This window comes from Triturus cristatus, chromosome 4_1 (genome assembly GCF_964204655.1).
Source record: "Triturus cristatus chromosome 4_1, aTriCri1.1, whole genome shotgun sequence".
NCBI classification, from domain to species: domain Eukaryota; kingdom Metazoa; phylum Chordata; class Amphibia; order Caudata; family Salamandridae; genus Triturus; species Triturus cristatus.
The window spans coordinates 859,767,136-859,782,867 of NC_140585.1; the positions used below are offsets into that span (position 1 = coordinate 859,767,136).

A 15,732-nucleotide genomic window follows, 5' to 3' on the forward strand; every position below is an offset into this window, starting at 1 on the left:
AGACTGCCACTGCAGCATGCATGGCCAGGTGCAGACAAAATGACCAAGTCAACATAGCACACTACCTGTGTGCCATGCCCGCTAGTACTGCCTAAGATATAGGTAAGTCACCCCTTTACAAGCCCTAAGACAAGGTGCACTATATCCCAGGTGTGGGCACATCTGCATGAGCAGATATGCCCCTACAATATTGGGATCTATTCCTTAAACTCTACAACTCGAGTTCCACAGCACCATGATGGCTTCACTGAACACAGGAGTGTTTGGTACCAAACTACTACTCCTCACAATAAACCTACACTGATGTCAGTGTGGGATTTATTGTAACATGTACTCAGATGGCACCTCAGAGGTGCCACCTGAAAACCTACCGACCCAACCATGGTGTGGGCAATGACTGTCTTTAGGCAGCCTGCCACTCAAAGACATGTTTCTGGACCTCTGGGTGGGAAGCCTCTGCTCCCTGGGACCAGAAACAATGCACATTCTGGGCAGAGGTGTTACACCTCCTCCCCAGGGTGTGCCAGTGCTAAAAGGGGCAGCTTCAAAGGCATGCCGCCTTTGTAACATGACCCGCAGCTTCTGCGGCTAGCAGCCCCGGTCTACACCCCCACTTTGGGCGGTAAAACTTAGAACGACTAGGAGGTGTGCCCACCTTTGCCAACTCCACCCCTCAGGTGAAGGAGGCAAATTTAAGCACACTTTTCAGTCCCCTCCATCTTGAAGATGAGGGGACTCCTGCAATCCTTATTGCGGGGTTCTTGGCTTTTTAAAATAAAATACGAATAAAGCTTATTTTTATAAAATTGGTGTGCATCTCCTTTTAGAGGCATGTGTCCATTATTAGTCAATAAATGTCTTACACTCCTCTGTGTTAGACCTAAGGCTGCTTACCCACACTACCACTAATAGAGCATTTGGGGTTTTACATTGAGCCCTGTACACTTCTAGGAAGCCCTGGACAGGGTATAACCACCTAGTAGCATACAATATACGGAGTCAGTTTCCTACAATACCTCTATGTGGTATACTATATAAAGAGCCAGCTTCCTACAAAGGGTATCAAAAATAACCAATGTGGTTACAGGAGGAACTGTCATCAATATATTTAGTTTAGCCACTCCTCTAACAAGAATCTCATTACAGGTGAATATGTTGTCTGTAAGTGAGACACGAGAAGGAGGAGCATCTAACAGGGTAGTGAAATAACCCCAAACAGATGAATAGGAGACTTTAAATATTCCACAAGAGCGAGGCAAAATAGGACATTGGGGTCTTCTTCCAGAATGCCTCCAGAGTCCAGAAAGAGAGTGTCTTAAACGACTTGTCAAAGGGGATTTATGCTTTCCACAAGCGAGCCCTGGGGTTCTCTGAGTCAGAGGTGTTTAGAAGCTTGCTCTTCAATTGCTGCACCCATTCAGCAGAAATCTGCATTCATCTATTCAAAGTCAATGACTTTTTCTTATGTCTTGAAGTTGATCCTGAAAGGCAAAGGAACAAAGTTCTTGATGGTGGTCTTGACAGCAAATGGACCTCAACGTCAATCTGTGTCTCAATGTTGAATGAGCCATTGTCATTGAACATCCAGATATCTTCTACGAGTGCCTTACCGCTGAATGATGCTTCAAAGTCAAACACTTTGATGGCATTTCAGCCTTCGAAGGCGTGCATGTTGCTATCTAATCAATCTTTGGTGCCATGGACAACAACATTGAGCGAGAGTAACACTTTTTTTAAGAGGATACTGCTCTGTTGGTCTGCCCATCAGGGAGTCCCAGGAAAGTGAAGAAAGAGCTATAGTTGAAAACTTCCCTGTCCCTCACCTCTATAACCTTTCTGCAGTCATTCCTGCAGGTCATGAAACATGAACTTCTGACTTTCCTTCAAAGGCTTCCTGGACACCTTCTGACAGTGGCAACAGTCTTCAGGTTGTTAATCGTCGAGCAGGTATACGAAACAGAGAATATAAGGATCTGACTGGGCTGTCTTCTTGAGACAAGAAAGGAATTTGACAAAAAATGTAGGAAGCTGGCTCTGCATATGGTATTGTCACAAGGTGGTTATACTGTGCACAGAGTCCAAGGGTTCCCCAAAACTGTACAGGGCTCAATGTAAAAATCAAACTGCTCTATTAATGGTAGTGTGGGCGAACAGCCTTAGGCCTAACACAGAGGAGTGTAAGACATTTATTGCACAACTATAACCAATAATAGACACAAGACTCAAGAAGGAGATCCAGATACATTTTAGAAAAATCTACTTTGTTTGCATTTTATTTTAAAACCAAGATCTTTGCAATCAGGTCAATAAATGTTTAAACAAAAATATTTCGACACATGGAAAGTTTTCAGTACAGTTCAATAGTATCCTAAGGGGAAAATAATATCACAGTTAAACAGGTAAGTAATACACTTACAATTCCAGTCTTCGGGACCAAAGGTCGGCAGGGGGCAAGGTTCAAGCGAGTACCAAAACTGCACCACCAGCAGCACAGCGGCAGCTGATTGCAGAGGTCAAAATTGGAGTTCAGCCCAATGCTCTTCGATGGAAACTGGGGGAGGCTGGAGCCACAGTACTTGCAGGTAAGTGGATCGGTATCAGGGGCCAAGCTTTGGGGGTTAGGACAAGCACGGGGGGGAGGTCACAAAGTAGCACCCAACGTACGCCACTCGCAGTACAGGGGCAGCCGGGTGCAGGGTGCAAAATCAGCGTCGGCCACCCAATGCTTTTCAATGGGGTTTCTTCTTTTGGCAGACAGGCTGCAGGCGTGGCAACGGAGGTTGCAGGAGGGAGACTAACAACAGCAGAGGTAAGTAGAGATGTAGGGGGTAGTAGGGGCACCGTCAGTTCAGCTCACCAAGGCTCGGGAGATTTGGGGGCAGGAGTGCCTCTTGACGTCAGAATCTTCTTAGCAGAGCCGGTTGCAGTCAGGCGGGGCCTCTGGATTCACACTGCAGTCGTCGCCGTGAAGATCAGGAGCAATCAGCCAATGCTGGACTCAAGGTCAGAATCACTGGTGTGACTGCACAGGTGAGCCACTCAGACTCGGACCGTGGGCGTCAGGTGCAGAGTGGGCAGGAGATGCGGATCTGCCTTGATCCGGGGTCCTTGGAGTAGGTTTCTTCTGTACAGGTCCACTGTCCACAGGATATTAGAGTTTTTTTTTAGAAGGCAGCAGTCCTCCCAAGGTTTCCAGAGGTCGCTGGCTGCAAAACAGGTAATAGGATTGCCAAACCTGGAGACAAGCCGGTAGTGCTGGGGCAAAGGGAATCGTCATCTTCAGTTTTCTCTACAGGAATGTCTTTTTTCTTGTTAGGTCATCACAGATCTAGTTTCTAGGTCTGGGGGAGAAATCTAAACACTAAATTTAAGGGGGTGTGGCAAGTAGGGCCAATAGGCACCATACCTGAATTGAATACACCTCTATCATACCACCCTCCTGTGGGAGGGGGCATGGACCTAGCCATGATAGGGAGGGGTCTCCCCATCTTCAAGATGGCAGGGACTGAAAGTTGTGCTTCAACTAGCCTCCTCCACCTAAGGGGTGGAGTTGGCAGAGGTGGGCACACCTCCTATTCTTATAAGTTTTCCTGCAGGTTTGCCTACCCAAAGTGGGGGTATAAACCGGGGTCTGACATCTGCTGCTAACAGCAGATGATGGGGGTCACATTATGAAAGTGTCAGACCTTTAAAGCTTCCCCCTTTGAGAATTGGCCCATCCTGGGGGGAGGAGGTTTGACACCTCTGCCCAGGAAGTGCATTGTTTCTGGCCCCAGAGAGCAGGGGCTGTCCACCCAGGGGTCCAGAAACATGTCTGGTGGTGGCAGGCTGCCTACAGCCGGTCAGAGACCATACCAGGGTTGGTAGGTTTTCAGGGGGCACCTCTGAGGTGCCCTCTGGGTACATAGTACAATAACCACACTGGCATTAGTGTGGATTTATTGAAAGGAGTAGTTTGATACCAAACACTCCTGTGTTCAGTGAAGCCATCATGGTGCTGTGGACCTCGAGTCGTCGAGTTTCCAGCCCATGTACTCTCTATGGCTTCCCTGGCACTTACAATATTACGGAATGGACCCCAATGTTGTAGGAGATGATCTGCTCATGCAGATCTGCCATCACCTGTGGTATAGTGCATCCTACCTTAGGGCTCTAAGGCCGGCTAGAGGGGTGACTTACCTATACCTTCAGGCAGTGCTGGCTGGCATGGCACCAAGGCAGGCAGCCATGTCGGGCAGGGGCACAGTCTCAGTGGGCGGAGCCCCAGGGGGCCCTCTTCAGCTCCCAGACCCTATTTACCCAGGGCACCACTTACTAGGGATTTATAGAGGACAGAAGTACCAATTGTTGATATGTTTTTAGGAAAGAAGCACTGGCACAGGGGGCCTGGTTGGCAGGGACCCTGTGCATTACAACTGAAACCACATAAAAACCAGGCAAAAATTAGGGACTAAACATGCAAAAAGAGGCACTTTCTCACAAAAAGGCTAAGGCATTTTGTGAGACAAATAATTACTTTACTGTCAGGAAACTGCTGAAAACACTCCTAGCCTCAAAAGACAGAGTGAAACCAATAGTTAAAGTTTTGGAAACATTTCCAATATCAAAAAAGGCAGAGCTCAGTGCTCCAGGATCGTGTTATCAGGAGCTAGAAAAAGAACTGACTTGACTGTCTGCTTTGGGCCATGATGACTCCTCTATGGCAGCCTATCTGCCACAATTGCACTGCTTTTCCTTTTATTTCCGATTATAAAGGTTTGGGAAATACTTTTCTAGCTACTTTTACTGAATTTATGACTTTTTTAGCTATAATTGGATTATAATTTTTTTTAAATCGAAATATATGAAATTTTAGACTTTTATTAGGTTGCAAAGATTTGTGTTTCATCATTTAAAGGATGTTTTTCTAGAGAAAATATATGAATATTTTTTTAAATACTCTAGGATCCTGCATGTAGGCTGGGACAATTTGGTGCGTATGACTTTGAGGAGGATCCCCTACAGGAGAATTTTTCATGTTGCCATTCTTCCTAAGAAATTTCAAAGAAAACATTAAAAGTACATAGTTTGTTTATATCACTCAGGCAATCAGAGTTAACCCTGAGAAAAAAACCCCATTTTGTTTCTATTCTATGCATTTCTCTACTCTGTCCACCGCGACAGCTTCTCTTGCATGCTCAATAATTCAAAAATAAGAAATGCATTATTGAACTTCAGGACAGCAAAATTACACATATTACCTGGGGCACATTATTACAAACTGCCTCAACTGCCAAAGGCTCAATCGCTTCTTCTACGACAGTGTGGGTTTCATATACCTGTAAAACAAATATTAAATGTTATTTTTTTTCTCAAAATGTACTGCTTTTGCTTTTCTTCAATTCAACTATCCCATTTGCTTGAAGAAATGTATTGGTTCACATGCTGTGTATTATTCCTCGATCAAGTGGTTGGGTCCGGAATCCTCCCTAAAACATTTTGTCCTTCTACTATTTTAGTTTTTTTGTTGTAGGTGGGCGTCAACGGACCTTCATTTGGTGTTTCCTTGTGACAACCTCGTGCTTCCTACAGAAGCTCCCATCATTGGTCCCCATCTTCAGATTCTTTTTTTTGGTTTTTTTTAAAATGCTGTTCCCTCCATTCATCTTCTTGGCAGAGGTGGGAGGGTTGGCTTGTCAATACAGAAAGTTCTTCAAGCTGAAAAACTACACTGACAGGAAAGAAACAATACTTTTTGCAGCGTGAATCTTTTCTGAATTCACATGCTGTGCACAGATTTGGTATCAGTTTGTTACCACAGTGGTGGTTGGGTTGAAGATGAGAACAGATTTGAAAATAGATGTTTTAAGACCTTTTGTTCTAGTTGTACTTCCTTGTTCATCTGAATATCTACACAATAGTGTCTTGCGAACGTGTACACTGATGACCATGTTGCCGCCATACAAATGTCTTGCAATGGAGTATTGGCTAGGAAGAAAACGGTTGCTCTTTTCTTTCTTGTTGAATGTGCCCCAGGCGTGTTTTGTAATGTCTCTCTTGCATTCTTGCGTCACAACTGAATAGTTTGTGCTATCGATCTTGCAATTGTCTTCTTGGTAACTGATTTTCAGAGGAAAACTATTTGCAAATTAAACAAAGAGCTGTTTCATCTTTCTGCCTGCCTTTGCTTTTTCGATGTAATACATTACTGCACGTCTTGTATACAAAGTACGCAATGTCCTCTCTGTGTGCGTCTTTGGTTTCTGAAAGAAAATTGGTATCTGTATACTTTGATTTATGGCAACTGTGAGAGAACCTTTGGAATTAACTGTGTGTTGGTACTCATGACAATTATGTCCTTTTTGTACTTGAAAATAAGGCTCTTGTAAGGTGAGCGCTTGTAATTCACTAAATCTGCATGGTGATGTTATGGCCACTAAAAAGGCAGTCTTTGGTATGAGCATTGGTAATGTAACCTTATGTAAAGTTTCGAATGGTGCCTTCATCAATTGTGTGAGCACCATATGTAAATTCCAAGTGGGTACCTTTTCTGGCAGTGCAATTCTCTTTGCTTCTTCTAGGAACCGCTTAATGACTGGTGCTGTGAAGAAACTTCTCTCAATGTGGCCCCTTGTGTACACCACTACTGCTGCTAAATGAACCTTTACAAATTCAGCTTACAGTCTATGTGTTAAGTACTTTAGTAATGTCTTATCTCTTGTGTTCTTCTTTAATAATCCTTCCTCAAGACCCCAGAATTTCCATATATCTAAATAACACTTTATATCTGTTGGTTTTCTTGCCTATCTTAAGACAGCCATTGTATTCTCTGGTAATTCTAGGTGTACAAATTCTAAATCTTCAGGAGCCATGCTGGCAGGCTTAAAGACTCTGGGTGAAGCACCCTTCCTTCTTGCATTGACAACAGATCTTGCCCGATTGGTAATTTGTGATTATTCCCCTGAGATAGTGCAATTAGTTCTGAGAACCAGGTTTATCTCATCCACTGTGGTGCAATTAGTATCAGGCTCACACGCTGATCCTGAGTTTGCTGATAACTCTTTGAAGTAGTGATATTGGGGGAAAAAGCGTAAGCAAATTTCCCTAACCAATCTACTTACGGTGCATTCCCTATGGACTGGTGATAATGTCTGGAGGCAAAGCATTGGCGGTTTGTGATATTCAAACAGATCTATTTCTAGTGTTCCCCATTTCTGAAAGATCCTGTTTGGTTCAGTTCCCATTTGTGCGACCATGAAGGTGGTCTGCTCAGTCTGTATACTTCGACACTGTCCTTTCCTGGTAGATGGACTGCTAGGATCTCCATCTTCTTTTGAATAGCCCTGTTTCACAGCTCTTGAACTAATCTTGACAGAGGTAGAGGCTGTGACCCACTCTGTTTATGTGAAACATGGTGGTTGTGTTATCCGTTTGGATCAATATTGTTTTCCCCCAAAGCTCTTTTTGAAAGGCCTTTAAGGCTAGGAATACTGTCTTTAGTTTCAGGATGCTGATGTGTTGTACTGCATCCTGCTCTTTACAGGTTCCCCTTCCCTTGAGATTGTTCATGTGTGCTCCCCAACCCAGCTGTTAGGCATCGGTTGTTATGGTTACAGTTGGACTTGGTTATGTAAATATTCTTCCATGTGTTACATGTGATAAGTTCCACCTCACTATCTCCTCCTCTATCCTTTGCGTGAAAAACCCTTGGTCTTCCCAACTCCCTGTTGCCTGTGACCATTGAATTTGTAGCCATTCCTGAAATCGTCTCATGTGGAGGCTTGTGTTTGGTATCAAAGGAATGCAGGAAGCCATCACTCCTAGTAGCTTGCCTAACGTCCTCACTGTCATAGCTTGCCCCTTCTGGTACTGCTGTTATTTCCTTCAATAGTGCTACTGTTCTCTTCTTTGCTGGGGAATACTTTTCCCTTGAATTGAATTTATCCTGGCCCCCAAGAAAATGTTCTCTTGTTCTGGTTCGGGAGATGACTTCTCCTTGTGTATTGAGAATCCTAGCTGGTATAGAGTTCTTATTACTTGCTGAATGTGATTTTTGCATTTTGTGTGTGAGTTTGCCCTTACCAGTCAGTTGTATAGGCATGGATAAATGTGTATGCCTTGCCTTGGTACTGCAGCTAGACACTTTGTGAATAATCTTAGTGCTGATTTTATTCAGAATGGCTGCACCTTGATCTGGTAGTGTCCTTGGTCTACCACAAATTTGAGGACTTTTTTGTGGCCTGTGGTCATTCATGGGAATGTGTGAATAAGCGTCCTTTAACCCGTTAACCACAGCGCAAACTCCGCCGTAGTGCGTGACTTTTAATGAGTGGGCGGGGCCGCGTCGGCCAACGGACATGCGCAGCACTAGCCAAGTAGAGCTCACGACGGCCGTTGGCCGAAGCACGCAGGGAACGGGATAAGTTTATTGTTGCCATGTAATCCCCTACTTCATGTTTCATTATTACCACTTGAAGGGTTATCATTTTGAACCTTTTTCTTTTAGACATTTGTTTAAAAGCCTAAAGTCTAGAATTAGTAGTAGTGTCTCATCTACCTTTGGAATGAGGAAATATGTTGATTAGTTTCCATGCTTTATTGCTATGTTTGGCACTAATTCTATACCATCCTTTGGCAACATTTCCTCTACTTCCTTGAGTAGACGGGATGTTTCCTCCTTTGGATGTACCTTTCTCCTTGGTCCCTTGCATGGAAGTGTCTTGTCTAATTCTATGCAATATCTGTATTGTATTATGTTTAAAACCAATTTGTCTGAAGTGATCTTCCTCTACTCCTGAAAGATGTTCTTGATTCTGCCTCCTACTGTTGTTGAATGTAGACGTTCTTGATATTCTATTTCTGCACTCTTGTCTGTTTGTTGTCCTGTTACTGCACTCCTGGGTGTTTTTAGAGTGTCCTTTGTGATCCTTGATAAGTCTCTTATTTGCGGGGGTACTCCCCCCCCCCTTTCTGGATGTCCTCTCCCGCGTGGGTGTCCTCGAAAGGACAGTCTTCCCTGCTGGTACCACCAATGTTGTTGCTGTTGGCTTGACTACATTCCTGATACGTCGGTTGGTATTTCTGTTGGGATGTTCCACAATGGGATGAGTCCCTTCCTGTGGGTCTTTTTGAGGGTACTGATCCCCTAAGCGTATTGCCTCTGAACTGCAGAACCCCCGTTGACTTTGCTGTTTCGTTATCCTTTTTCAACTGATTCAGAGTTTCATCAACCACACTCCACTGCAAGTTTCTCTAATAGAAAACATGATTGTGGTTTCCCCTACTCTAAGTGAACCCCGTTTTTACTTGGTTTTCAACACCAATATCGTCAGATGGTGGTGATTTCCTTGAAGTATAAGTGTCTACACCTTCTTCAGGTGAATCTGTTTTGAGATTCTGCCATTGTGTCTCCTGGTATTCTGAAGCTTCAGAACCCTGGTAGATCTGTTCCTCCTCATCTTCATAGAATATTTCTTCTACCAGCTCTTCTTGAGGTTCAGGAGTTAAAGGTTGCTCTATTTCCTCAAGACTTTGGTCCCCTTGATCCTTCGATGTCGAAGACTTCGTTGGGACATGAAATTGTTTTAGACTTTTGTCTAAGTTTGCCTTCTTCTGTAGAATCTCCACTTCAGCCTCGAGTCATCTCTTTTTTCTCTCTATCTCGACCACCTTTTCGATGTCGACATTGTCAGGCTTCTGTTCGATGACGAAGAGTCCTTAGAAGACAACATGTTCGGCAAACAGTGTAGTTCTACTCTAGACCGCTCCTGTTTCAACGACGATGCGGCTTTTCCCCGACCATCGTTCGACATCTTCGATTTTTTGGGGGTATTTACTGCAGTAGTGTCCTGTTCGAAGGATCCGATGATACATTTCTCTCTGGTCAAGCCTGCGGCCATTGAATGCTTCGACACCGATGTTGCCTTCGAGGATTTAGAGTAAGATTTTCACGAGTCAGGTAAGCTCTTCAAGGACGATGGTTCTTTTACCTTGGTTCCAGAAGTCTTCTTGCGCCCTTGTGTGTCGACGTCCACGATCTGGATGTCGGCCACCGTATCTCCTTCTAGTCCTACTGCGATGTTCTCCTCTAGACGCTTGAGAGGCCCAAGTCTGGTAGATTCGGGGTGGGATGTTGGCCCTGCATGTTATGGTGGGGTGTTTTCTGCTGCTGTCTTACCCTCAAAGTCTTCAGGGTGAATACTGAACAGGCGCTGCAATCCTCACTTTGGTGATCTACCAGCAGGCAGAATTTGCAGACTGGGTGTTGATCCTTTTGAGCAAACTTATGGTGCCAGTTTTGCAAAACTGAAATGGTGTCTTCTCCATCACCACGTACAGGGAGCCGGCCAGCACATGCATTCTCCAGAACCGTCGATGAGAATACATGTCCCCCTCACAAAACTCCTCTGGTACCTTCTTTTTTTCCCAATTGTTAGAGAGCCTCCATCTACAAATGCGGAAAATAAGAATCTGAATACAAAAATGGGAGCTTCCGGAGGAAGCACGACAAAGTCACAAGTGGAGAGCCGTTGACAACCACCAACAAAATGGAGGTCGGTCGATACCCACTAACAACAAAAAAACTAAAAGAGTAGAAGGACAAAGTTTTTAGCGAGAATTCCGGACCAAACCATTAGATGGTGGATTAATGCACAGCATGTGAATCCAGAAAAGATTCACAATGCAAAACATAATGACTCCCATTTCAGCTTTTGGAAAAACACTAATCATGCTGTCAAAAGAAGAACATTGCAGAAAATTCTGAACCTGCCCAACACCAGAATAACAAGCATCAACAAAAGCGATTTACAGATCCACTGTGTACAGAAGTTCCAATGTGACACTGTAATTTTATCTATTTATTTTGCACAGGCAATGAATGACAGGTTCTGCAGTGTGAGCATGCATCCAACAAAGGCTAAAATATATATTTACCGCAACTCATACTAAGAAAACAAACTAACTCTGCATCTGTTTAAACACTGTAAAACTCATCCATTGCTGTCTTTCAGATGACAGTATGGCAAGCAATCTTCCAATTTTTTACTGTGTCCTAACCACATTCCAGACTTTGACAAAAATAGTAGCCCCTAATAGCTGTTTTCACTTGTTTTCTAGCACTGAACTATGCATCAGAATCATAGTTGTTTATGACATAATTTGGAAATGTCCCACTATCCCTTTCCTTTTTCCTTTTAATATACTTTTTTACAAACTTTAATATATATTTAAACTGTACCTGTGGCACACTACTCCCACAACTTTCCTCAACCGGTTCGGACTCCACAAATTCTTCTCTCTCTGCTTCATGTTCCTCAACCTGAAAAGACACGATGAAAATATATATATATATATATATATATATATATATATATATATATATATATATATATATATATATATATATATATATATATATATATATGTGTATATATATATATATCTGACTCCACTGAATACTATTTTTACTAATGTTACTTCTTCAGTCCATACGAAACAACCTGAACATGGTAAAACCCACTATACCGCATTCAATCATTAAAAATATTATCTTTGTGAGGTGTTATCCCCAACGATTTCAAATTCTGCTCATAATAAGAGAAATGTAAAAACCAAAAATAAAACCACATATTGTCAATTGCTACACCTTCCTGTGGAACAGACTTCCAGTTTGTCAAATAATACATTACAAATTCGGTCAAAGCAATCAACCATCACCTATGTGTGTTGGTACACACCTCTTTCCATAGAACAAGCTTTGGCAAAGCCAATAGGTCTCGCCTATGCAAGAGCTTTTGGATTTGCCAATATGTTTCAGCCATGTTGCACACCAGCATGGCTGCTGTTCAGCATGTGTAGGAAGCTGGTTCTGCATATGGTATACATCTAAGTGGTTATACCATGCAAAGAGTCCAGAGATTCCCCCAGAAGTGTACAGGGCTCAATGTAAACCCAAAGTGCTCTATTAGTGGTAGTGTGGGCGAGCAGCCTTAGGCCTAACACAGAGGAGTGTAAGGCATTTGTTATACACACAGTGACTAATAAATGACACATGACTCGAAAAGGAAAATCTAACCAATTTTAGAAAAATGAGCTTCTTTAAAGATGTATTTAAGACCAAGATGTTCGCAAAAAGGTAAGTACATTTTTCAGGAAAAATACTTTATACTCTAAAAAAGTGTACAATTTTCAAGCTTTGCAATGTTAACCTAGGGGAGGAAAACAAGAATTTAGTTTTTGTAGGTCAGTACTCGACTTACAGATTCAGTCTTCAGGGTCTTTGGTCAATGCCAGGCAGAGGTCAAATCAGTTCCTCGACTGCACCATCTGCTGGACAGGGGCGGTGGGTGCAGAGGTCAAATCTGAGGTCGGGCGCCCTTATCTTAATCAATAGAGACTGGGGGTACTCGAAGTTGCGCTACACACAGGTGAGTAAAGCGGTGTCAGGGGTTGATCTCCATAAGTTTGGGTAAGTACAAGGGAGGTCACAAGGCAGCACCAAACTTAAACATTCAGCGGCACAGAGGCTGCCGGGTGCACAGTGCCAACACAGCATCAGGCGCCCAATGTTAACCAATGGAGGAGATCGGCCTTGAAGAAAGGCTGCAGGCTCAGGCAGGATGCAGAAAACCCACAGCTAGCCAGGTAAGTAGAGATTCTACTGGACGTAGGGACACCAATGGTTGAGGTCCCCAAGGCCTAGGAGCTTCAGGTGCAGGGGTGTCCTTAGGCGTCAGAAAACTCTTACCGGGCAGATCGCGGTCAGGGAGAGACTTCAAGTTGAGCCGGCGTCGAGGAGGCGTCTGGCAGGGGTCAGCCCACGGTGGACTCAGGCTCAGATGTATTATGTAACCTTTGCAGGACCAGTGGGTCACTTGGACTCGGGCAGTGGGCGTCAGGTGCAGAGGTTGGTCTGGAGGAGAGTTTGCGGTTCCTCAAAGCAGAGTTCTTCAACTTTGGAATTGTTTTCCTCTTGGGCAGGGCAGCTGTCCACATGTGATTTACAGTCTTTGTTGAAGGCAGGTAGTCCTCATAGGGTTTTGGAAGTCACTTGGCCTGCAGGAAGAGTCGCCTTTTTGTAGCAGAAGCGAAAGGCAGCAGACAGGCCGGCAGGGCTGGCGCAGAGTCAGTAACTGGTCCTTTTTCTCTTGTGCTGGTGCGGCTCTTCGGTGTCCCGGCTGCATAGGTCATCATAGTCCTGATTTCAGGGTCTGGGGGAGCTACCTAAATACTAGATTTAGGGGTGTTACAGGTATGTAACAGGTAGGGACAAGTGGGTTCCTTATCTAGGGTGTCAACACCCACTATTATGCCACTCTCCTGTGGGAGGGGGGCACAGCCCTAGCCGTACTTGGATAATTCCCACCATCCTGAAGATGGTGGGCACTAAAACATGAGCTTTACTTTGGATCAAGCATCGGAGGCGTGAAGTTGGCGAAGGGGGCACACCTCCTATCTTTATTAAGCTATTCACTGGTTCTCCTGCCAAAAGTGAGGGTTGAACTGGGGGGGGGGGGGGCTGCTGGTCCCCATTACAAAGGCAGCAAGGCCTTTGAAGCTTTCCTCTAGGGCATTGTGCTCATCCTGGGGGAGGAGGTGTTACACCTCCCACGCAGGATGGGCTTTGTTGCTGGCCTCAGAGAGCAAGGGCTCTCACCCAGGGGTCCAAAAACATGTCTGGTGGTGGCAGGCTGCCTAAAGCCAGCAGTCAGAGACCACACCTGGACTGGTAGATTTTCAGGGGGCACCTCTAAAGTGTTTCAATAAATCCAACACTGGCATCAGTGTGAGTTTATTAAGACGAGTTGTTTGGTACCAAATACTTCTGGGTTCAGTGAAGCCATCATGGTGATGGGGAACTCGAGTTGGCGAGTTTAAAGCCCATGTACTCTCTATGGCTTCCCTGGCGTAGAGTGGAGTGGAAGGCTGTAGAGTAGAGGGTATTGTGTAGAGTGGAGTACAGTGTTGAAGATTTGAGCGGCACACAGTGGAGTGGTATAGAGTGGAGTAGTGTGTCGTAGAATAGGGAGGAGTAAAGTGGCATAGGGAGTATGTTACTTAACCTGTAAGCATCTATTTGTAACGTGCAGTGCTGCAGATTCACATGCTATGCGCACTCCTGCCATCTAGTGTTGGGCCTAGACTCTGCAAGTTGTTTTTCACAAGGAAGTTTTATGGTCAGAGTCATGTGTTGGTTCACCTACTTCTCGAGGTATTGCGCATGTTCAACGTCTCCTTTGTTAGATTGTAATGTTTTTTCCAGCCATGCGGGAATTGAGCATATAGTCTACTAAGTTAGTGTTTGCTGTTGAACATGCTGAAAGTTCTGTGTATATGTGTCACCATCTAATACCTGCCGGGGAGACGGGAGGGGGCATGTGAATTTGCAGCACTACACACTACGAATGCACGTGTTGGCTGCGAATGCTATTTATAGACTGTAAAGTAGTACTCCTCTCGCAGTTGCTTTGGGCATCAGATGGTGCATTTGCTTGAAATAATGTACATAGCACTGTTTGTCCCACCAGAGCTGGTGATCTGGCTTGCACATCTATACAAGGGGTCCCCAACCTTTTCTATAATGAGTGCTACTTCTGATTAGGGAAAATCGTTGTGAGCTACTGAAGGCCAAGTAACTTGCGCATTGTTACGAGACACCCCCTAGCCCAGCTTCATTGACTTTAAACCTAATGTCCATGGAGCCCGATACAATGGTTTGAACAAAATGCTGTGACTATGGGTATTATGAGCTGGTGAGTGAATGGTCTGTGGGGATGTATGAACATGTGTGTGACTGAATGGGATATATATGAATGGGTGACAGAGCCCATGTCATATGTACTTGTGGCACTGGACTTACCTTTTGCCATATGTGGCACCGTAAGATATACAACACAAAAATACATTTTTTTTTAAGTGGGAGAAATTTAAAGTGCAGAAAATATTTCTCCAAAATGTTCATAATAAGGACCATTTTTCTGCACTTGATGTAACATTTGTCTGCCCTTTAAATTTGTCCCATTTAAAACAAGCATTGGCATAGCCAATAGGTCTCGCTTTTGGGACCTTATAAGTATTTAGTTATGCAAATGTTGCATGGCTAAACACTTATAAGGTCCCAAAAGCGAGACCTATTGGCTATGCCAATGCTTGGTTCTTAGATTGCCCAGCCAGCGGCAATGATTACCACATTTTAGAGCAGGACTGGATCAGTCATTTTACTGAAATTTTCAACCCCTGAAATTTGATGTTTAGGAGTAATTTAGAACCTTAGACACCACTAGTTACAAATGTACTCAGAGCAGTCGCCAGGGAAGCTCCGATTGATTCGTGGCGAGGATCCATCAGGGTGCCGATATACAAACAAGCATTGGCAGCCTTTTAACCTCCTTCTAGTCAGCCTTTTAACCTCGTTCTAGTCGGCCTTTTAGCCTTTTGAGGTCAGCAAATTGTACGCCATGGCATCGGGCATTAGTAACATTTGTAATGTACATCTCTTAGAAACGACAGGAGTGTGAAATAAAGCACTGTACTAAAACATTCAACTGGGTTGGATGAGAGGATGTAGAGCAACATACGGTGTTAGCCACTGCCAGAATTCTGTGTAGAGAAGCCCTTAGCGGATAAATGGAAGAAGTTTTACAAAAGCCAGGTTGTAAGGTGTTTTGGGAAAATCCCTTCAGAAAACACGTTAACACCTGTTTTTTGTCAAATGCGCTTCTGTTCATCAGCTTCCGCTCGAAAATGACCCGG

General features: G+C 44.1%; 1 protein-coding gene across 5 annotated transcripts in view; it reads right to left on the reverse strand.

Moving 5' to 3' along the window:
* TASOR2 (transcription activation suppressor family member 2) overlaps nt 1-15,732 on the reverse strand; it is a 1,022,580-nt gene that overhangs the window by 310,839 nt on the left and 696,009 nt on the right. For all 5 annotated transcript variants that reach the window (XM_085653577.1, XM_085653574.1, XM_085653576.1 and 2 more), the window contains 2 exons: nt 11,219-11,299; nt 5,241-5,318 (listed from right to left, as the gene is read on the reverse strand). In XM_085653577.1, coding sequence (XP_085509703.1) covers nt 5,241-5,318; nt 11,219-11,299 — 159 coding nt within the window. The remainder of the gene's footprint in view (nt 1-5,240; nt 5,319-11,218; nt 11,300-15,732) is intronic.